Source organism: Gnatocerus cornutus, chromosome 4 (genome assembly GCF_029298725.1).
Source record: "Gnatocerus cornutus isolate USDA-ARS CGAHR chromosome 4, icGnaCorn1.1, whole genome shotgun sequence".
NCBI classification, from domain to species: Eukaryota; Metazoa; Arthropoda; class Insecta; order Coleoptera; family Tenebrionidae; genus Gnatocerus; species Gnatocerus cornutus.
In genome coordinates, this window is record NC_142236.1 from 7,118,784 (window position 1) to 7,141,954 (window position 23,171).

Sequence of the window (23,171 nt, forward strand, 5' to 3'; positions counted from 1 at the left end):
TATACAGAATGGTTCAAAAAAAAAAAACAACACTGAGTTTAGTTATTTTTTTAGAAATATGACAGTTGCCAATTTATTGTTTAACACGATTTTAGTGATTTGATTAAAATGCACTTTAGGTATTTTAAAAACTAAATTTTAAGCTGACAACATGCATTTTTGGGGAAAACATAAAAATGAAATTCAAAATTTGATACTAAATACGAGATTTTTAGCTTATTTCATTGCTGATAGTACTCTTATACAGAGTGGTCAAAGAAATTTACGAATTTGCTATGTTTTTTTCAGTTTTGATAACAATCAAAAGTCTACAAAAACTTAAAACACACAATTTTATATACAGGTTGTACACAAAACGGACAATTTAAAATCGGTGGACTTTTTTGCCGTTAACGTTGTCGTATTGGTGTTTTTAGCTCACCCTATATGCTCCAACATCTGTCTACTTAAATAATCGTTTATACAAATGATATTGCAAATTTGCCCTCTCATATCATCTACCCAGCGATATGACTGCTCGGACCTAAAATCCAAAAAGCACACACAAAGTCACTAAACACTGTCCTATTCACAACTCCTCGTCTCGTCAGTCTTACCGTTAACCTGATTCCCCCTAACTCGCTTTTCCGTTCCGTTAACCTGAACATTCGGTGCCGTTTTCTTCAATAACCTCCACCCCATCGAGAACAACCCTAAAGGAATCGGTCCATTACGCGCTTGTTCCGCCATTTGCTCTTTCTGCAACTGGTACCGGTAAAGTAGCGAGCCGGCAACCAAAGCGGAAACGACAGCGGAAACGGCAACCAACACGAAGAGCACGCTGAAACCAGGAACGGGCATACAAATGCCATAAACGACTTCTTCACGGATACGTCCTTGGAAAACTGTCACTGCTTCGGCGCGGTTGTCAGGACTGAAGGCCAAGTCGGCTTCGGAGATGACTTCGTAGAGACCGCTGACTCCAACATCGGCGCTTCGGGCTTTCCGGTCGGAGACGGTGATGGAGCGGCGTTTGCGCTTTTGGCGGTCCAACGGGGGCGGGGTGGTGGAGGTGGTGTCGAAGCCGCGGGGGGCGGCGACGGGGCGGTGCTCGAACGTGCGGGGGCCGTGGGGGAAGGGCTCCTGCAGGAGGAAGAGGTCCTGAAAAACAGACGTTTCAGTCGGATTCAAATAGGTGCTCATACGTAAAAATTGCTACATTTTCACCCAAAGCCAACTGCGATGGAAATTGTAAACTTTACTGCATTTTGGATTTAGATTGACGGATTAAGAATTCGCCGGTATTCGAGTAAGAATTTCTCGAGATTAAAACACGATAAACAACTGCAGTTTAGTTTGGAATTCGTTGAATTTACATTTAAAAACGTTTAAGGCCATTACCGCCGCCGCACTCTTTACAACTAATAAATAACTGTCTGTGTTAATTCCGACTAACAATTAGGTTACTAAATATTTATGCGACTGAACTTGTTGGAAGATTTAGGAGGCGCCACTGAGACAAAGTCACGTCGGAACTAGCACCACCCGCTGATTTTTGACGTAATTTGACAGATGTGCGGAATAGTGTAAGAAGGCGACCTACGTTTCAAGAAAGAAAATTTCGTCTCTAATTGGTGTCATCTGTTGAAAAATTGTCTTGTAGAGAGCTCAGCTTGTGGGCTTATTTGCATATATTACACGATGACTGTTTAGAAAAGAAAAGAAGTGGAACTTGTAATTAATAAAATGTAAGTTGCTGGACGTCAGATTATTATAATTTAACGGATTTTAGTTTTACTCTTTGTGCCGACAAGTATATGTGGGAATTTCAGCGGGAAAGTCATAAAACAACAATTACTGTGCATTTCGGTGTTATGCTTCGTAAATCAGCATTAACGACTTGTCTTCCTTCAGGGCCGGATTGAAATATAATGAATGACAGTTCTGGCAAGATTTTTATTACTGTATGTTATATTTCGCATTTTTGACATTTTAAGGTGGCCTTCGGAAGTTATATTTAGAATGACTGTTTTTTCTTTGTTGTAAAAATTAAGACCGATTCACGAAAAACGCGAGGGCCACCGAAGTTTGAGGTCCGCCGACTTCCGAAGGCCACCTAGTCGGCTATTTAATTTTTTAGCAAAAGGTAATTTTAAATAAATTTAGTTTATTGACTTAAAAGATAAAAAAATGTTTGGAAATAAATAATAGCAGTAGTAAATACAATTCCAAAATGGAAAAATATATATAAAACCTTTGTTGAAAATTTTGGATCTAGAATTTTCAGTTTTAAGTACAGTTTATTACATATTTAGGCCTATTTCCTATATTTTTTACCCAAGCACAAACACACTTTCAAATATCACTCTGTATATAATCACGCTGTACATGTAAAAATTTAAAAATAGACATCTGTATAACAGATTTGAAAAGGATTTTTATTAGTGGGGAAAATTTTATATTTTCGGGCTTCACTAACGCATTTTCAAAATTTTTGTTTATTATTGTATCTACATTTCTAGAGATTTTGGTTCTCTTAGATTTTAAGTCTGATTTTGTCAAGATTTCCAACATTTTGTCCTTGATGATTCCTTATTGATTTCGCATTTTGAGTTTTTATTATTTTGTCTAATAGGCTATTTGTGTTTTTTACTGATTCCTCGGATCTTTTTAAGTCTATTTATACGGGTTTGTTAAAATTAAATACTTTTCAATTTTTTTGCATTTTTCCTTTTTGGGATTTTCTAATTTTTTCATTTTCAGTTTTTTGGTTTCTGTCTGATTGTTTTTTTCTGATTTTCCGGATCCTTTTTAGTACATTTATATATTTTTGTCTTTTTTTGGATTTCGGATTTAAGAATTTTCCTTCACACAATTTTCTAGATATTTTATTTTGATTTTATACACTTATTTTTTTTTACTTTTCGTGTTTTTCAGATTCTCTAAATCTCTTTTTTATAATTATCAATTTTTTTGGATTTCATTTTTTGATTTTATATTTCAAAATTTTCGAAATTTTTTATTTTGATTTTTTATAATTTTTTGGTTTGATTTCTCGGCTTTTGGGATTTGTTAAAATAAGACATTTTTCAATTTTTGTCTTTTTTTGGATTCCATAATTAGATTTCAAATTTCAAATTTTTCCTTTTACTATTATTTAAATTTGTTATTTTTATTATTTATTTTACATTATTTTTTTTGGTATTTGTCCGATTGGCTTTTTGCTCTATTTATAAGATTTGTTTCAATTTCAAAATTAAATTTCAGATTTTTTCGGATACTTTAAATTTTGACCTCTAAAAGTCACAACTGTACCTTAAAGAATATTTTGACGGTTCGAAATTTTTGAATTTTTAAAGTTGCTTAAAATTGGAAATAAAAACTTGTACAGAAAAATTATTTAGTTCTACTTGTATGTCGCCTCCTAGGATTTTTAGAGCAATTTACCGTGGTAATGAGTGTCACTTTCCCTATTATAAAACTAGTTGTATAATGAGTATATTGGATAATGCATGTTTTTATTATACAACTAGCTACACAATGGAACTCATTATACAACTAAAACGAGTGATATAATTGTTCATTTTCTAAATTTTCTAAATTTTTTGACTTTTAGATTTAAATTTTTGTTTTTTTTTTATTTTTCTAGAATCTTTATTAGTTCTCTTTATTATGGATTTCAGCTTTTCTTTACATTAAATACATTTGTTTGGAAACCTGAATCCTAAGATTCTTGTGGATTCTTTCTTTTGAATTTGATTCTATTTTTGTGTATTGTCCAAATTTTAGGTTCTTTTGGACAAGTTAAAATTTTAAATTTCTACGAGTTGTAGGTACTATCTTATAGGTCTTATCCCTCTAATTTACTATTTTAAACTTTAAATTTTCTAAATTTTTATTTAGATTTTTAATTATTTTTTTGGTTTCTGTCTGATTGACTTTTTGTGTTTTTTTTTTCGACTTTTCGGATCCTTTTTGGTCTATTTATATGAGAAAATTAGATTCTTCAATTTTTGTATTTTTTTTGGATTTCAGTATTCAAATTCAGATTTAATTAATTTTTCTTTTTACAAAAACCGCACCTCCAGGAGTATTTAAAAAAATGTTCAAAAACGGTTTAAAATTTTCGGAACTTTTAAAGCTGCTTAGAACTGTAAATAAAAACTTGTTCAGAGTAATTATTTCGTTCCATCCTGTATGTCGCCTCCTAGGATTGTCGTAGCAATTTACCGTGGTGATGAGTGCCACTTAGAGGTTAATTCCCGATTATGGCAAGGCGCGAAATAGGAGTCCGTCGTTTCTCATCGGTGAAGAACAAACGAACACATTTAACTGCAAATTGCAAAGCTATCGCAAATACTGGGAATCAAACTGTTGTGTTCATAGCTGAGAAACAATAAACGGCCTATTAAAACACTTACAATATAATAAATGAAGTTTGCAATAATTAACATCATACCTTATGCGGTATTGCCGTTATATCCAGTTCTTTATAATCGTCAAGAAGTACGTCCGGCTTGTTCGACACCGGTTGCGCGTTCAGCGACATCTTCACTGCACCATCGGCGCCTTCTTCGCTGATGATGTCTTCGTACAGCCGATCTAGAGCTTCCGGGATCTTCTCGTCTTCGCGCTCCAGAGGACCCAAATACGCCTCGGAGTTGACATCGCCCTTATCGGGCTGAAGTTGGCAATGGTCCAGACACCCATGTCTGCAAATCTCCACCTTGCACTTGATGTGGACGCTGAGAGCGTCCGGGAACTTGAAGGCGTGGAAAAAGGCGTACGTTATCACGGAGGCCCTTTCATCGGCTCCTCGAGCCTTCAAGAAGCGGCTTATCATCTTCGGGCGGAGGACGCAGCCGAACTCGTCGGATAATTGGATGACGTGACCACCGCCGTCGGACGCCACGCACGATTTTACACGCATGTCGAATTCACCTGCAAGCAAAAGGTAGAGGTTGGAGGAAGAGGGTGAGAGCGTCACCTCTGTAGTCGTTGATGGCCACGACGAGGGTCAGGGTGGAGCCCAAGGGGACGATGCCGCTCACGGGGGGCGCCCAGGGGCCTTTGCCGTGCTGGATCTCCATCCAGCAGTCCACGTTGTCACCTGGGGAGAAAAAAACGAGACGGTCAAAAATTTTGACTTGGGCACCAAGAGCTCTTTATTCTCACCTCTGAAATCTAATTGCACAACATCGAGATCGGCGATGACCATGGGCGGTTTGGACGCCGTCTTCTCGTAGTCGTTGAACCACTCGCAGCGTAGCCTCTTGGCTTCGTCCCACACTTCAAGCAAGTCTTTATCATATTGCACTACGACTGTGTTTTCGTAAAATTGTCCGTGTAGATCGGGTTTTGTCCCGCACCGAGCGTACGCGATCCGAAAGGAGAAGAAGGTCTGTCCTGTTGAAGGGGGCACATACACACATCGGGGATCTCCATGTTGGCCTTTGGACGAAACGATGCCTTCGAAAGGCTGCGAGAAGGTCAGATGGACGTCCATGTGGTCTTTCCCGCACATGACTTCCAGCGACTGGATGGAGGGCATGCCGTCGGGCCGGTCCAAGGGCCAAATGTCACCGGCGCCGTCCACGACATTGATGAGCTGGAAGATGGAAGGGGCGATCATTGTCATTGTGAAAACGGAAAAAATGGATAAATGGCAATGCGAGCGTAATTTATGGGCTACAACAGATAGACAAATGTCCAGTTGTGAATCTACGTGTTGTAATGTGTGGGAATGAGTCTGATGGGCGCGCATATCGACAAAGCTGCGAAACAGGTCAAGAACCCGCCGGCTACCGCGCCTGACTATTAGCATTACTAATGCTAGACAACATCTCCAAATGCTTCGAGAGGTTTTGACACAATTCCGGGACTCGTTGGAGTGTGTACCAAAATTTTGGGATTCTAATTACAGGGCAAACATCCACGGCCAAATATTTGCCCATGAAACAGGTGTTGCGGGTTCAAGAGATCGCACCGCAGGGAACCACACGTGGTCCGATGCTGACATTTCGAACAGTGATATCCTGGTTGGAAAGTGATGGATAACGAAGAGTTTAGTGAGAAAATTCAATTCAACGAGATGAGCAAAAAATTAATTGATCATGTGTTGTACCGCCGGGGTTTCTTGTACGCATAGACAGGTGCAAATTTGCGTATTGGCCTTTGCTTTGTGTGCGATGACAAGGTGGTCATAATAAAGCTACCAAGGAGCTACCATGGAAGGACCAAAAAGCAAATTGCAGCGCAAAAATTCCGAGGATTTCCGGTTCTTCCTCTCGCAATTTGACAGATTTTCAGGTTCAAGAAGGTTCAATATTCAGGTTCTTCAGGTCTCGAGTCGGTTTACTTCTGAGATCTTTAGGTTTTGATTGTGGGATTTTGAGATTCTCAAGTTCGTTGAAAGAATCTCAGATTTTCAGGTTCTTTCGTTGACAAATTTTTCAAAATTTCAATTTTGGGGATTTTCGGGTCTCAAATTTGCAAGTTTTCTTAGTGTAAGATTTAAAAAATCAGGTTTTTACCTTTCAAGGTTCCCAGTTTTCAGATTGTCGGATTTTTCTATTTTGTTTTTGTTTTTGAGGTTTGACGCTTTAAGGTTAATAGAGTCGATATTAGTTTTACATTACTAGTGGGCTAGGACAATCATTACAGCCTAGTGACTTCACGTGTGATGTACATTGTTTTATTTACGACCGGTCGGTTAAAAATGCAAACTGTATTTAAATTCGACACGTTTGACAGGTTAACTACTTTTTTGGACAAATCGAAGGTCACCGAAATGAAAATGAGTGATATAATATAGCTCCATTGTGTAACTAGTTGTATAATAAGTATATTATGTAACGCATTTTTTTATTATACAACTAGTTATACAATGGAGCTCATTAGACATATAAAATGAGTGATATAATTGTTCCTTAACAACACAGTCGTAGATACCTATATCTTGTTATACTCGTTTTAGTAAAATAAATTTCTAAATTCTTTGATTCTTAAGAATTCTGTTGCTTTGTGAAGGATTGTTTTAGATTTAGGTTTTTGTTTTTTTTGGGTTTTGAATTTTTGATTTTCTTTTATTAAATAAGTACATTTTTTGGAAGCCTTAATCTTAAGATTCTTGCCGATTCTTTCTTCTGAACTTGATTCCATTTTTATGGATTCTTTCTCATTTTAGGTTTCTACTATTTTGATTTTTTAGATATATTATTAGGTTTTTTATGTATATTTTCTTAAAATTGACAGCTTTTATGGCTTTTCGAACAAGTAAGATTTCTAAATTTCTAGAAGTTTGAATATCTTTAATTTATAATCACAAATTTTGGTAAACGAATTTGAAGTAAGATACCAGCATGGAGCGAAAACTTTTCATTTTAAAAAATTTTGCCGATACTTTTAAAAAAAGATTTTCTAAATTTTTACTAAATCAGCAAATTTTTCATATTTTTAACTTCTTTGAAACTACGTTAAATTGCTGTCGTCTATTCAAAAATTTTCCGTTTATAAAATGCAAATTGCTGTCGTATTTTCAAAAAATTTCCGTTTATAAAGTGCAAATTTCTACAATTCTAGATTTCCTAATCTTATTTTTCTACATGTCCATAAATTTTTAGATTCTTTGGATCGTCATTCTAATCATATCAATATTTCCGAAATTTTGAAATACATAATTCTTCTTACTCCGTACATTTAGGTACTCAAAATTTTCTATTTTTTTGTTTTTCTGTAATTTATTTTAGTTCTTTTTGAATTACGAATCTTAAACTCCTAATATTTTTTCAATTCTTTTTCCATTTTCTCCTGTGATTATGTAAATTGTTGTTACTGCTGAATTTTCTCATTTCGATTTTTGTTTAGCTTTATGTTAGTTTTACTTTAGCTTATTCTTCACATTTGATTCATTTTTTAAAAACTTTCTTTCGATTTTTGAAATTCTTTTGAATTTTAACTCTGTGGATTCTACAAAATTTTTTTTAATTTCCTAAATTTTTGGAGTACTTTTAATAACGTATTTTTTATTGCTTTTCAAAATTTCTAAAAATAAGTTCTCGGAATTTTAGGATTCTCTTAATCTTTACTTTCTTATTTTTTTGTCAATTCGTTTTATAGAATTCTCATTGATTTCTTTTAATATTTCTGAAATTTTGTAATTTTTTCTTGTCTTTACATTTAGGTACACTCAAAATTTTCGATTTATTTTTTTCTTCCAAAATTTAGGCTCCAAATATTCTTTCTTCTACATTACTCAATTTGTTTTTTTTTTATTTTTTTTTATTTTTTTTAGTTCTTCTACACATTTGATTCATTTTTTGAAAAAAAATTGATTCTTGACATTCTACTGATTCCTACATTTCTAATAATTTTTAGACATGTCTTCTTTATATTTTCTTTTCTGTTTGATCTCGTAGTTTTTTCAGAAATCTTAGAGTTTCTATATTTCTAGGAATTTTTTGTTTTGTATTTCCGATTTACTAGGCTGGACCCCAGACAATATATACATACTTGATAGGATATAAAATTGTTAATTTTGTCAAAAACTAGATGCCAAAATTATAATTGTCTTTGTTTTCTTAATTTCTTTTAATAACGGAACTTTCTAAATTTTCAAAAAGAATTCCAGAAATTTAGGATTTCTAAAATTTTTATATTCTTGATTTCTTTAAGTTTGCTAAATTTTTTCTAATCTGTAAATTTTTTTTACTCTTTACATTAATTAATTTTTTTTTTCAATAGTTTTATTTTTATTGCATTCGTTTTTCTCTATTTATTACAATTTTGCAAGCCTTTTGATTTTTCTACTTGTAGATTCAAATTTTAGAATCCGAATTCGTTAGTCTCTTCATATTTTTGAAATTTTTCAGTTGTTTTTTTTTGTTTAAATTCGTTACTTTTCTTCTTTAGATTTTCTTTGTTAGATCCCTTTGAAAAAACTTTTTTTTAAATTTCAGACTCTTTTGGATTCGTTTCGATCTTCGTGGATTTCTAGTAATTTTTTTAGAATTTAGAGGATTTAGTGCCCCTTGTGCGTATCTTCTAAATTCTTAAGGATTCTTCTAAATCTTTGATTCTACTTTAATGTCTAAAATACTTTTAATATTTCAATAGTCTAATAAAACATATAGAAATAGTTGACTAATTTGTTTAAATGTTAGATTAAAAGAAGGTGGTCCTCGTTTTTTCGTGACCTTGAATTCTATTAATTAATCTAGTAGGTAGCCCTCGGAGTACTCAGTTTTTTGTGGCCTTTTATACAGGGTGATTTTTTAAAAACGGCAGGCGTTGTAGAATTTTTATTTATGAACTGTTTTCAAAAATTTTAAAAACAAATTAAATGGTTTTTAATTTCCTATAAACTGATGATTTTAAAATTTTTCTACATGTCTTAGTATCTTTTGGGCGATACTCAACTTTCTTATTTTAAATTGGCACCCATATTTTTTTTTCATAATTTGGAAGATATGAATTTTCTTGATTCAGAAATGTGTAATATGTTCTACTTTTACAAAAAATATTGAAAAAAAAATAAAAAATAAAAAAAATTAGGCAATAAAAGTTAATAAAATTTAGGTGCGTGGTGTCAAATAACACAAGATCTTTATTGTAATGTCAAAAAGCAGCAAATAACAGAAAGAAGAAGTTTTCTTTCAACAAGATGGGGCTACACCTTACAATGCACAATGCAGTTCTCGTAGGTGTCAATTGTGCAATGAAAAAAACAAGATGGCGGTTCAACAGTCTTTTAAATAAATTAGGTAGATGTTTTTTCTGATTTGTAATTATTATTGTCTTTTGTTATTAATAATTTCAAAAAAAGTTGCCAATCCTTTCTGTTATTTCCTGCTTTTTGACATTACAATAACGGCATTCCTTTATTTGACACCATGCACTTAGATTTTATTAACTTTTGTTGCTTATTTTTTTCAATTTTGATAATTTTTTAAAAATATTTTTTGTAAAAGTAGAACATATTACACATTTCTGAATCAAGCAAATTAATATCTTCCAAATTATGAAAAAAAAAAAATATGGGTGGCAATTTAAAATAAGAAAGTTGAGTATCGCCCAAAAGATACTAAGACATTTAGAAAAATTCTAAAATCATCAGTTTATAGTAAATTAAAAACCAATTAATTTGTTTTTAAAATTTTTAAAATCGGTTCATAAATAAAAAATCTACAACGCCTGCCGTTTTTAAAAAATCACCTGTATGTCCGTGACCTTGGATCCTACTAATGAAATAATGAAGTTCTTTTATCAATTTTGGAAAATGTATTGTAGGCAATAAAATTTTCGCGAGTCAATAAAAACTGAAGACACAACGGGTAAAAACGTGAGCCCCGACGTGAACCGAAAGCATTAATTGATGACCTTTAACATGTCCAAGTGTTCCTACGCACTTAACGGTATCCAGCTTATTCAACAAATTAGAATAAAAGACTTTATCGAGAAGCTATGGGAAAGTTCGCCTCGTGGGAATGTAAAAATGCGTCCTAATTATTGATTCTATATTTCTGCATTGGTGGAATGTAACCAGGCGCCTCGCAACAGTAGCAAAAGCCAGTACTCATCTCCACTTTCAAGAGGTCAAGATCTGGTTTCGATCTAACTAACAGTAAAACCGATCAGGGCGAGTAAATCACCGCTGATTAATACAATTTAACTAATTAATAAAATCATCCACCAGAAAGAGTTGATTGCGAGAAAGTAATCTTCGCACAACAGCTGTTTATAACTGTCCACTCTTTGAGTTGTTATTAGTGCCACTCTGTTAAGTTCAGGCTGCTCATTAGTTCTTCACCAAACTTTGTTGTCGACAATGCAGAAATTACGAATTGTTTCGTTAACTGTCCAAGAGGTTTTAACGGAGCTGCTTTGACCATTGACCTCTGGTCAGTATCGAGGTCTATTTTATGTCAAACGACCTCTTTCACCTCAACCTTTACCGAAAATTTAAATCTCGGCAAAAAATGTACCGAATTACAAAGAATACCTTTAATAATGTTATTCTGATGTCTAACCAGCCTATTAAAACGGTAAACCACACGATTATTGCCTCTGCACAAGCACGCACAACAATTATTTGATTTTTTCTTCGGAATGTTAAGTATCAAGCGAGGAAATTACAATACGAGAAAACAAGAAACCATCTGAATGTATTTTATTAGATTATTGACATTCTGATCAGTCTTTGCGGTGCTGTGGATAGAGGCGAAGAGCGTGAAACACCCCAAGGAAGGCGTTACTGGGGTCTTAATGTCGAGGTCTTGGAGTCGCATGACAATATAACGAGTAGGCGACAACTGCAAAGTCCTGCGGGTTATATGATCCTGAAGAATGGTATTTCCGTGTTCTGACAAATGAACTCTGAGAGAAATTTTAATTGAATTAATCGGTGGAGGAAACTTCAAATTGGGTTTTTGCTGAGGAATTAGCAGAGCATGAATGAGGCTTGGAGGAAGAAGAGGAAATGAACACTTTTCGGGGCGATGCGATGGCGGCATTGAAATCACTGGGGAAACCGGGCAAAAATGAGGATTTTGATACATTTTGTTTATTTTTAAGAAGCAAAAGTAAAAAGAAACTGAATTGGCCTTTGATTCTGAATCCGAAAAAGGTTTTGCTTCATCAGGTCAGGACTCAGAAATTTTCGAAAATTTGGTTTTTTCATAGTGCACCGCATTAACTTTTATTGTTTCAGTTTTGTAAACTTTATAATACAATATTGAAAAGATAATTTAATAAGCTTCTCAACGAAGTATAGAAGTCGCCGGAAGAATTAGTTATTGCTAAGATATTTGAGAAAAATTGATGAAAATTAAAAAATTTTTGATACTTTTTTGCATGGATTCTCTCAATTACCATATTGATTTTTTAATGTTTTATGTCATTATAAAGGTTAAGATCCCTGCTTTCTAACGACTTGTCAAAAACGTTTTTATCTCTTGTCATTTAGAAGTTACATGTCAAAGAATATGGCGGGATTTTGTCAAACTTTTAATAATGTTTACACAATAATACTTTATTGATAAATCTAAAGATTTCACTGGTCAGAATAGAAGGTCATAGATAAAATGTAGGCAGCATCTGATAAAAATTGCTCATGAATTTTTCTTTATTTTTTTTGTTTTAATCTACATAATTTTTGTGAAATTGATAAAATTTTCATCAGTTCCTACCACCAGTCCGGAAAAGTCCCGGAAAAAGGTTAAAGTAAAGATGCAAAAAGTTAAATTTTAGACCTCCTCGTCATCAAGAAGTTTGCTAAAATCTATTATTCTGGCTTGCGCTAGCATTAAAGTCACTAAAGTCAACTTACTATGTGTAAAGAAATTACGATTTTCTAATTTTTAATTTTTACTGGCATTGATTCTTGATCAAATGGCCAAAAAATAACAAAAAATTTGTTGTTTTTTGTTTTGAAAAATTTTTATTTTTTTAATGTTAAGATTAGTTCCAAATGGAATTTCTAAATTTCTGAAATGATGAACTCCCCCAATAAAATTATTGTTTTAACCTTTTCAAAATTATTAGTAATTTTTAGAATAGTAAAACTAAATTCAATTAGAATTTCTAAATAGAATTCTCAAACCGGAATGGCAAAATCTCTAATGAAGTTTTTGCGAATTTTTCTTTAATTTTCAAATTCGTAATTTTAAGATTACATTAAGATTTGCAAATGAAATTTCTAAATTTCTGAAATGACGAATTCCCAAATGAAATTTAGTATCAAATTTTTCAAAATCGTAACTATTTTAAAATTGAATTAAAATTTCAAAATTGAATTGAATTTTCAAATTGCTGAAATGGCGAATTCTTAAATCAAATTATTGTTTCAAATTTTCGTAATTTTCAGATCGCAATTTTTAAATTATGTTAAAATTCCTAAATAGAATTCTTAAATGGCGAATTTTCAAAAGAAAATATTGTTTCAACTTTTTCAGTTAATTTCTCGAATCGTAATTTTAAAATTGAATTTAAATTCTCAAACAAGAGTTTTCAGATTTCTAAAATGACAATTTTTCAACTAAAATCTTTTTCATTAATTTTTGGAATCGTAGTTTTAAAATAATAAATAAAATAAAATTAAAACAAAATTGCGAGATAAAATTAAAATTTTCAAATAAAATTTCTAAATTGTTGAAATGCCCAATTCCTAAATAAATTTTGTTTAAATTTTTTCAATTTTTTAGTAATTTTTAGAATCGTACTTTTTAAATTAAATTTGGTAAAATTCCTAAAAGGAATTCTCAAATTTCTAGAATGGCGAATTTTCAAATAAAGATTTCTGAAATGAGCAATTCCCAAATGAAGTTATTATTGATTCAATCTTTCAAATTGCGATTTCTGAATTAACTTTAAATTGCCAAATGAAATTTCCAAATAGAATCAAAATCAAATTAAAATTTCGAAATTGAATTCTCAAATTGCGGAAATGACGAATTCTCAAATGAAATTGTTTCAAATGTTTCCAGATATTTTCAGAATCGTAATTTTTAAATTAAATTAATATATATTTCCAAACAGAAGTCTCAATTTTTAGAAAAGTCGAATACTTTAAAAATATCTTTTTAACATGTTTAATTTTTAGATTTGTACGTAAGTAATAAGTAATAATAAAAACAAATTTAAATTTATAAATAGAACTCTTAATTATCTGAAATAGAAAATTTCCAAAAAATTTTCCAAAAAGACCATCGTTTCAACTTTTTCATTAATTGCATTTATCACGGGAAGTACTAACCGTAGCGATGAGTTTTAAATGTCGTTGGAAAGCCTATTAAAATGTCTTTTCAGATCAGTGTTGAACAATCTTAAAACTTAGCAACTTTTTAAGAAAAACTGAAGAAAATAAATTTTTAATATCATGAATATCACTGAATCCGGACCTGATGAAGCAAAACGGACTTCAATTTCGGAATCACTAGGCCATTCTTCTTTAAAAGTGACTTGCCACTTCTCCAGTAGGAAAGTGAGGACCACTGATATTCGGGGCCAACTGGTATTCGGGGCCAAAAAAATTACAAAAATACAGATTATTTGGAAAAGCTAAGACATCCGAGAAAACAGACGAAGATTTAAAATGTCTAAAATTCTAAAATTAAGAAAAGAGGTGGGAGAAATTTGGAAAAAAAAGAGGACATACTAAAACAACATGATGCTGCTAAGAAAAAAAAGAAGAAAAAATAAAGTGGAATTGAGGATAAAAATAGAACGATATGAATAGAGGCATCAGAGACTTCAACGATCGAGTAAGAGACGAACCCATTCTAAGTCCGACAACGTCCGTGCGAATGTCTCAAATTCCTACTAATTAAAATTAAACGTTAAATTTGCGTCTCCTTAACATGTAATTATTCTTTTTTTTAGTAAATTTTTGAAAAACACAATAACCCATTAGATACTTCCAGCAACCCAGTCGCATAATTTATAACTCGCGAGAATGCCAGCGGCTCTCTTGGATTGTTGGCACATCAATAAATTATTTACGCGTAAAGGTGAGGCCGCCCCATAGAATTCCGTGGAATCAAAAAGAACACTGACACAACAAGGTAATTTCAGGTGTTTTTCTCCATCTCTCGCTTAAACGAAACTGTTGTTTCCGATGCGAAATCGTAACAGTAACAGTGATATTCATCGCAGATATTTAAATTATGCTCAATCATCACTTGGTACTTGAACTACAATCGTAGAAGGATCAAGATCACGATATTGACATAAACACTATAACTGTATAATATGGCGATATTGTCGAGTTTGGAGGATTAATAAAAGCGAATCCCACAAGAATGAGGTTATTTGGAATACGTAAGCGGTGACGTGCCACTATATAATTAATGTTTTCCTCATTACTCAACAACGCCACGCTGTCTGCTCATGAACTCATGTCTCAAAAGCTCACGTTGGGAGTACCGTTGCTTCGCTCTATTTTGTTCTCATGGTTATGGTTTGCATAGGAAAAGCGTCGAATTAATAATGGGAGCTTTGGCCAGACGGAATTCTGCGAAATGGTCATTATCTGGTTTACACCATTTTGCTTACCTGTAATTTAGCAATCTGTGATAATTATGTCAGCGTTTCTCAACCTGTGGGTCAAAGGTTTTCGGCAGCTCATAAACAGCTCGAGTTTTGTTTAATTCTTCCCAAAATTTCAATGTATCGTTTGATGAAAAACGGGTCTAGAGAGATATTTGCACACTTTACAATTTTGCTAACTTATAAATTAGACATTTTAAGACATGCGAATTTATTTGTTTGCAATTTTTAAAATCGGTCTTGTATTTTCAACATTTTTTCAATTTGGCAAGGTTATTAGTAACAGTTAGAAACTTAAAAACCGACAAATAATAATTTACTAATACTTTTTTACAATTTTTTAAGAATTTTGGTTACTTTAAAAATAAAAATTTCTAAAATTTGTCTCGAACTTTCAACAGTTTTGCGATTTATTTACCAATTTAAAAGTAGTAATTTTGCAAATTTTAAAGTTATTGACCGTCAAATAAAAAATTTACAAATATCTTTTCGCATTTTTTCAAATTTTGATTAATTGAATAATGAAAATTTCTAAAACCTGTTCCGTATTATTTTAACAGTTTTGCAATTTGACGAGGTTATAAACCAAGTTGAAAGTAGAAACCTTCGGAAATTTTAAAGATAAATATACTTTTTTTTCAATTTTTTAAGAATTTTGGTTCTTTTAAAAAAAAAATCAGAAAATTATCTCGAACTGTCAACAGTTTTGCGATTTGTTCGAATTATTTACCAAATTAAAAGTAGTAACTTTCGCAAATTTTATAGTTATTGACCGTCAAATAAGAAATTTACGAATATCTTTTCGCATTTTTTCAAATTTTGACTATTTGAATAATGAAAATTTCTAAAACCTGTTCCGTATTATTTTAACAGTTTTGCAATCTGACGAGGTTATTAATCAAGTTGAAAATAGAAACTTTGGAGATTTTAAAGATAAATACTTTTTTCAATTTTTTAAGAATTTTGGTTCCTTTAAAAATAAAAATTTCTAAAATTTATCTCGACCTTTCAACAGTTTTGCGATTTATTCCCCAATTTAAAAGTAGTAACTTTCGCAAATTTTATAGTTATTGACCGTTAAATAAGAAATTTACGAATATCTTTTCGCATTTTTCAAATTTTGATTATTTGAATAATGAAAATTTCTAAAACCTGTTCCCTATTATTTTAACCGTTTTGCAATTTGACGAGGTTATTAATCAAGTTGAAAGTAAAAACCTTCGGAAATTTTAAAGATAAATACTTTTTTTTCAATTTTTTAAGAATTTTGGTTCCTTTAAAAATACAAATTTCTGAAATTTATCTCGAACTGTCAACAGTTTTGCGATTTGTTTGAATTATTTACCAAATTAAAAGTAGTAACTTTTGCAAATTTTATAGTTATTGACCGTCAAATAACAAATTTACGAATATCTTTTCGCATTTTTTCAAATTTTGATTATTTGAATAATGAAAATTTCTAAAACCTGTTCCGTATTATTTTAACAGTTTTGCAATTTGACGAGGTTATAAATCAAGTTGAAAGTAGAAACCTTCGGAAATTTTAAAGATAAATACTTTTTTTTCAATTTTTTAAGAATTTTGGTTCCTTTAAAAATAAAAATTTCTGAAATTTATCTCGAACTGTCAACAGTTGTGCGATTTGTTTGAATTATTTACCAAATTAAAAGTCGTAACTTTCGCAAATTTTATAGTTATTGACCGTCAAATAAGAAATTTACGAATATCTTTTCGCATTTTTTCAAATTTTTATTATTTGAACAATGAAAATTTCTAAAACCTGTTACCTATTATTTTAACAGTTTTGTAATTTGACGAGGTTATTAATCAAGTTAAAAGTAGAAAATACCGGAAATTTTAAAGATAAAGTTTCACAAATAACCATATTTTTAAAAATTGGTTTTTTGTTAAAGTAAAAATTTCCAAAAGTCTCTCTCGTATTTTTAACAATTTTGGATTTTGTCAGGTTTATTAATCAAGTTGAAACCTTTGACAATTTTAGAGTTATAGTCCAACAAATAACCCATTTACGAATATATTTTTAGAATTTTTAAAAGTCGGTCTTGTCGTTGAAAGTAAAAACTTCTAAAATCCGTTTCGTATTTTCAACAATTTTGGATTTTGACAGGGTGATTAATCAAGTTGAAACTAGTAACCTCCACAAATTTCAGAGTTATAGTCCTACAAATAACGAATTTACGAGTTGTTTTATGCAATTTTTATAAATCTTTCTTTTGTTGAAAGTTAAAATTTCTAAAATTTGTCTCGGATTTTCGCCAGTATTGCAATTTGCCAAAGTTATTCATTAAGTTGAAAGTAGTAACCTCCGAAAATTTCAGAGTTATATTAACAAATAATCAATCGACAAATACATTTTTGCAATTTACAAAAATCGTCACTTGGTTGAAGAAACAATTATTTTCAAAATCCGTTCCGCATTTTCAACAATTTTGTATTATGATAGAGTTATTCAAGTATGTTGAAACTAATAACCTCCACAAATTTCAGATTTATAGTCCGACAAATAACCAATTTATGAATCATTTTATACAATTTTTAAAAATCTCAAGTAAAAATTTCTAAAATCGTATTTTTAAGAATTTTGCATTTTGATTGGGTTATTAATTAAGGTGAACGTAGTAACCACTGAAAATTGCAGAGTTATAGTTTAACAAATAACGAATTTACGAGTGTATTTATATAATTTTTCAAATTCGTGTTTTGTTGAAAGTCAAAAATTCTAACATCCGTTCCGAATGTCCAAGAATTTTACATTTTAAAGAGGTTATTAATCAAGCTAAAGGTAGAAAGCTTCGGAAATTTCAGTGTAATAGTTCAACAAATAATTAATTTACAAATATATTTTTACAATTTTTAAAATTCGTTTTTTTGTTTAAAGTGAAAACTTCTAAAATTTGTCACAAATTTTTAACAATTTAGTCTTTTAACAGGGCTATTATCAAGTCGAAAGTAGTAACCTCCTGAAATTTCAGAGTTATAGCTTAACAAATAGCCAATTTGCGACTACATTTTTGCAATTTTCAAAAATCGTCTCTTTGTTGAAAACAAAAATTTCTAAAATCTGTCCTGGATTTTCGACAGTTTTGCAGTTTGCTAAGATTATTCACCAAGTTAAAGTAATAACCTGCGAAAATTTCAGAGTTATAGCCCAACAAATTACCAACTTAGCGCTAAATTTTTGGAATTTTTGAAAATCTTGTTTCGTTGTAAAGATTTGTAAAATCTGTTCGGCATTTTTAGAATTTTTTTAAAAGGGTTATTAATTCTTATTATTTTTAGAAAAATTTATAGTTCACAAGTATTCAATTAACTGGGCTTTTTTTAAATTTTAAATTTTAACTCGACGGACATAAAATTTGGGAAGCTAAATGGACTTGATGTGTCTATTTTTTGTACAAAAGGGCAAAATTTTACAACAAAAAAGAAAAAATGTATAAATATAAATTTTTAGGACAAACAAAGAATTTGAAAATTTTTGAAAAAACTCTAACTTTTTGGTAATCCTGACTCCACGGATATCAAATTTGCGGAGCTTAATGGTCTTGCTTTGCTTATTTTTTTGTGCTAAATAAGAAAATTGTAGAATTATAAAGAGATATTGTACAAATTTTCATTTTAAGGTCAAACATAAAAGTTCAAAAATAATTCAAAAATTTTATTTTTAGTAATTTTACCTCTAGGGAAATCAAATTTGAGGAGTTTAATGGTATTGATTTGTTAATTTTTTGTGCAAAATTACAAAATTCTAAAACAATAGAGAGAAATTGTAGAAATTTTCGGTTTTAAAACAGAAAACAGAATTTCAAAATTTTAGAAAAACATTGTAAAATTGGTATTTTAAACTCGACAGAGATCAAATTTGAGGAGCTTAATAGTCTTGATTTGCTTATTTTTTGTGTCAAATTACACAATTCTACACTAAAAGAGAAAAATCTTACAAATTTTTATTTTTAGGACAAACATAGAAGTTCAACATTTTTGAAAAAAAAATTGTAATTCTAGTAACGTTAAGTTCCGAAAATCAAATTTGAAGCACTTAATGTCCTTGATTTGTTAATTTTTGTGCTAAATTATTAAATTCCACAACAAAAGGGAAAGATTTTAGAGTTTTTTTATTTTTAGAACGAACAAACATTTTTAAAATTTTTATAAATAATTCGATAATTTTTACTCTATGAAAATTAAATTTGAAGAGGTTAATAGTTTTGAATTGCTTATTAATCGTGTCAAAGTACAACTTCTACAACAGAAGAAATTTTTTTTTACAAATTTTTATTTTTAGGAAGAACATTGGATTTCTAAATTTTTGAAAAAATTGAAATTCTAGTAATTCTTACTCTACGAAGATCACATATGAGGAGCTTAACGGTCTTGATTGGCTTATTTTTTGTGCCAAATTACACACTTTTACAACAAAAAAAATCTTTTATTTTACAACGAATTTTCAAAATTTTTGAAAAAATTATAATTCTAGTAGGTTTATTTCTGTGGAAACAAAATTTTAGGAGATTGATAATTTTTATATGCTTATTAATTTAATTAATTAATTTATAAATTAAATTTTTAAAAGTTTGGAAAATTCGTTTAACACTTTGAACAGCAACGAGTAACTAAACTATTTTTGGCAATTTAGGCAAACCAAACTTGAACAATATAGTGTGTCGCATTACATTTTTTATTTTTCTTTTTACCAAAATACATTTAAATCGATCAATATCTTGTACGACATTTTGAAAAAGTGGTTAGAATATATACATGGTGTTTATAAATCTTTGTAGCATCAAGGGTAGCTATGAAATGTCAAAATAATTTGCCGCTCATTACAAATGTGGGTTTAGATTTTTCGACTGACGAGAAAATTGAAGTTTGAAACCTGAAAATCATAAACTTGGACACTAAACCGTTGTTGACGGAAATGACATTATAAATAATTTTCAAAATAGTTATTACATTCACTATGAAACCAAAGCGGCAAAGTAGTGCGTGACAGGAATTCCAGAGCCACCCTTGATGCTAAAAAACATTTTAGTATGGTTTACTTAAAATAAAAATAAAGTAAGAAGAAATTCTTGACGTTCGAAACAGAAATTTATTTCTAAAACGTCTTGAAAGTTTGAGAAACGCTGAATTATACAGTAAGAACAATCGTCCCCGGGCAATTTGTCCCGAGACAATTCGTTCCCTATGTACGCATTTCTTTCTTTTCATTTAATTTATTCTTAAACCGTTCGTTTGCCTCAACCGTTGCATTTTTTCAATAGTAAAACAATGACAGCAGCTTGAAGGCTTGGGAATTATTTGCAAATAATGCACAACTGACGCGGAAGCTCTTAACAATCAAGTTTATACAGTCATCACCGAGTGACACAGATTAGTAATGGTTTAAACAATATTGTTTAACAGCTGCTGTTACATCTTGCGTTTTATGATAAAATATAAAGCCGGGAGAAGTTTCTAGGACGAGTACCTCATTTTTTATTTCAAAATTTATTCCTGCATATAATAATGAAATGTGTGTTAACAGTTTGCTGGAATTGGAATCAAGATAAATTAAAATTCCTCCGTCTCGGGTTAACAAAACTGAAGCATCTGCAAGCGAGCTTTTGTGTGAATGACCAAGCTACACTTGAATATCTTAATTAAAAAAGTCATTAAATATTTAAGCAATAATTGAGCCGAGCCGCTGCAAAAAGTGGTCTTTAATATAATCAAACAAGAATGACTTGTAAGTTTACCATTTACTTGTGATTGTATTTCCATATTTTATTTTAGCCGCTAATTAGCTCCATCTAGATAAAAAAATAATAAGTATAATATCCCAATCATAAATTGGAGGAAACCATTTTTATTACTTCCCGAATGATTGTTTGACTTACCAATAAAATGAAAGAAAAGCAGCAGATCACAGGCAGAAGTAGAAGTCGCCTAAGGTGGCGTAGTGGGCTCAGCATTTTTCCGTGGCCCTGAAAAATAAAGGCTTTAATGGTTTTGCAACACCTTGTATATAATTAGGTGCACAATGATGATAACAAATCAAATCAAAATCGTGGATCTTGTTGGTCGGCTTGTTATGGGAAAAGACGAATGGCTTGTTGGATGGAAACGTTTTTTATAGTTTGTAGTCCATCAGGTCAGGATTCTTATAAAATTGTAATTTTGACTTTATAGAAAAAAAATTGAATGGGCTTGATATGTTAATTGCAAAAAATTGACAAATTTTACCACAAAAGGGCAAATTTTGGAAATTGTTATTATTAGGGCGATTCTAAAATTTTCAAACTTTCTGAAAAAAAATTGTCTCTCTTGTAATTTTGACTCTCTAGAAATAAAATTTGGGAAAGCTAATGGTGTCGATCTGTTTATTAGTTAAACCAAATTTAAAAATTTTACAAGAAAAGACATTACTTTAATAAATTTTTGTTATGACGGACCAAAAATTTTAAAAAATCCCTAAAAATCTTCAAACTTTTGTAATTTTGATTGTATAAATGAAATTTGAAGAGATTAGTGGTCTTGATTTGTTTATTTACTGCATCAAATTGGAAGATTTTACAACAAAAGAAACAAATTTTGGGAATTTTTGTTATTCGCACGCATCTAGAATTGTCAAATTTCTTTCTTTTCAAAATTTGTAAACATTTGTAATTTTGACTGTACTGAAATTAAATTTGGGCAAGGAAATTGACTGAACTTGCTTATTAATTGGATTAAATTTCGAAACTCTACAACAAAAGGGACAAATTTAAGAAAACATCATTGTAACAACGAACCAAAAATGTTATAACTTTCTAACTCTTCTAATTTAGACTTGTTAGAAATGACATTTAAAAAAGGCAATTGCCTGTATTTTCTTATTTATTACACAAAGTTTAAAAATTTTACAACAAAAGACATCAATTTGAGAAATTTTCATTATGAGGACGAATCAAAAATTTTAAAACTCTTCCTAAAAATCGTAACTTTTGTAATTTTGTTTTTACAGAAATTTGAAGAAGTTAGCGGTCTTGATTTGTTTATTTATAGTGTTAAATAGAAACATTTTATAACAAAGAAAAAAAACAAATTTTAGAAATTTTTGTTACTAGAACGCATCTGAAATTTCCTAAAAAAAAACTTTTGTAATTTTGACTGTACAGAAATGAAAATTGGGGAAGTAAATGGTTTTGATTTGCTTATTAGTTACGCCAATTTTCAAATTTCTCCAACAAAAGAGGCAAATTTTAGAAAACTTCATTACAAGGTCAAACCAAGAATTTTCGAAATATTTGTAAAAATTGTAACTCTTGTACTTTTGACTCGTTAGAAATTAAATTTGGTGGAGTTAATAGTTTGCATATGCTTAATAATTTGGAGAAATTTTAAAATTACACCACAAAAGACATAAATTTGAGGAATTTTTGTTATAGCGACGAACCCAAAATGTTTCTAAAATTTGTAACTTTGTAATTTTAACTTTATAGAAATAAAATTCCAAGAGTTCATTGGTTTTGATTTCCTATTTATTGTGTCAAATTGGAAAATTTTACCACAAAAGCAATGAATGTTAAGAATTTTTGTTATTAGATCTAGACCGCATCTAGAATTGTCAAACATCCTGTAAAAATTTGTAACTTTTGTAATTTTGAATTTACAGGAATGAAATTTGAGGAAGTTAATGGTGTTGGTCTGTTTACTATTTAGTTCAAATTTTAAAATTCGATAACAAAAGAGGCAAATTTTAGAAAACTTCATTACAACGTCAAACCAAGAATTTTCGAAATATTTGTAAAAATTGTAACTCTTGTAATTTTGACTCGTTAGAAATGAAATTTGGTAAAGTTAATAGTTTGAATATGCTTAATAATTTGGAGAAATTTTAAAATTACATCACAAAAGACATAAATTTGAGGAATTTTTGTTATAGCGACGAACCCAAAATGTTTCTAAAATTTGTAACTTTGTAATTTTAACTTTATAGAAATAAAATTTGAAGAGTTCATTGGTTTTGATTTGCCTATTTATTGTGTCAAATTGAAAAATTTCACCACAAAAGCAACGAATGTTAAGAATTTTTGTTATTAGATCTGGACCGCATCTAGAATTGTCAAACATCCTGTAAAAATTTGTAACTTTTGTAATTTTGAATTTAC

General features: G+C 30.6%; 1 protein-coding gene across 1 annotated transcript in view; it reads right to left on the reverse strand.

Moving 5' to 3' along the window:
• Nucleotides 1–23,171, reverse strand: part of m (zona pellucida domain-containing protein miniature) — a 52,826-nt gene continuing 29,655 nt past the window's right edge. Inside the window, exons 2-6 of the mRNA XM_088034227.1 lie at nucleotides 20,919–21,005; nucleotides 5,155–5,587; nucleotides 4,967–5,089; nucleotides 4,439–4,920; nucleotides 1–1,140 (exon numbers count right to left, since the gene is read on the reverse strand). Of these exons, the coding sequence (XP_087890353.1) occupies nucleotides 565–1,140; nucleotides 4,439–4,920; nucleotides 4,967–5,089; nucleotides 5,155–5,587; nucleotides 20,919–20,993 (1,689 nt within the window). The 5' untranslated portion in view covers nucleotides 20,994–21,005 and the 3' untranslated portion in view covers nucleotides 1–564. The remainder of the gene's footprint in view (nucleotides 1,141–4,438; nucleotides 4,921–4,966; nucleotides 5,090–5,154; nucleotides 5,588–20,918; nucleotides 21,006–23,171) is intronic.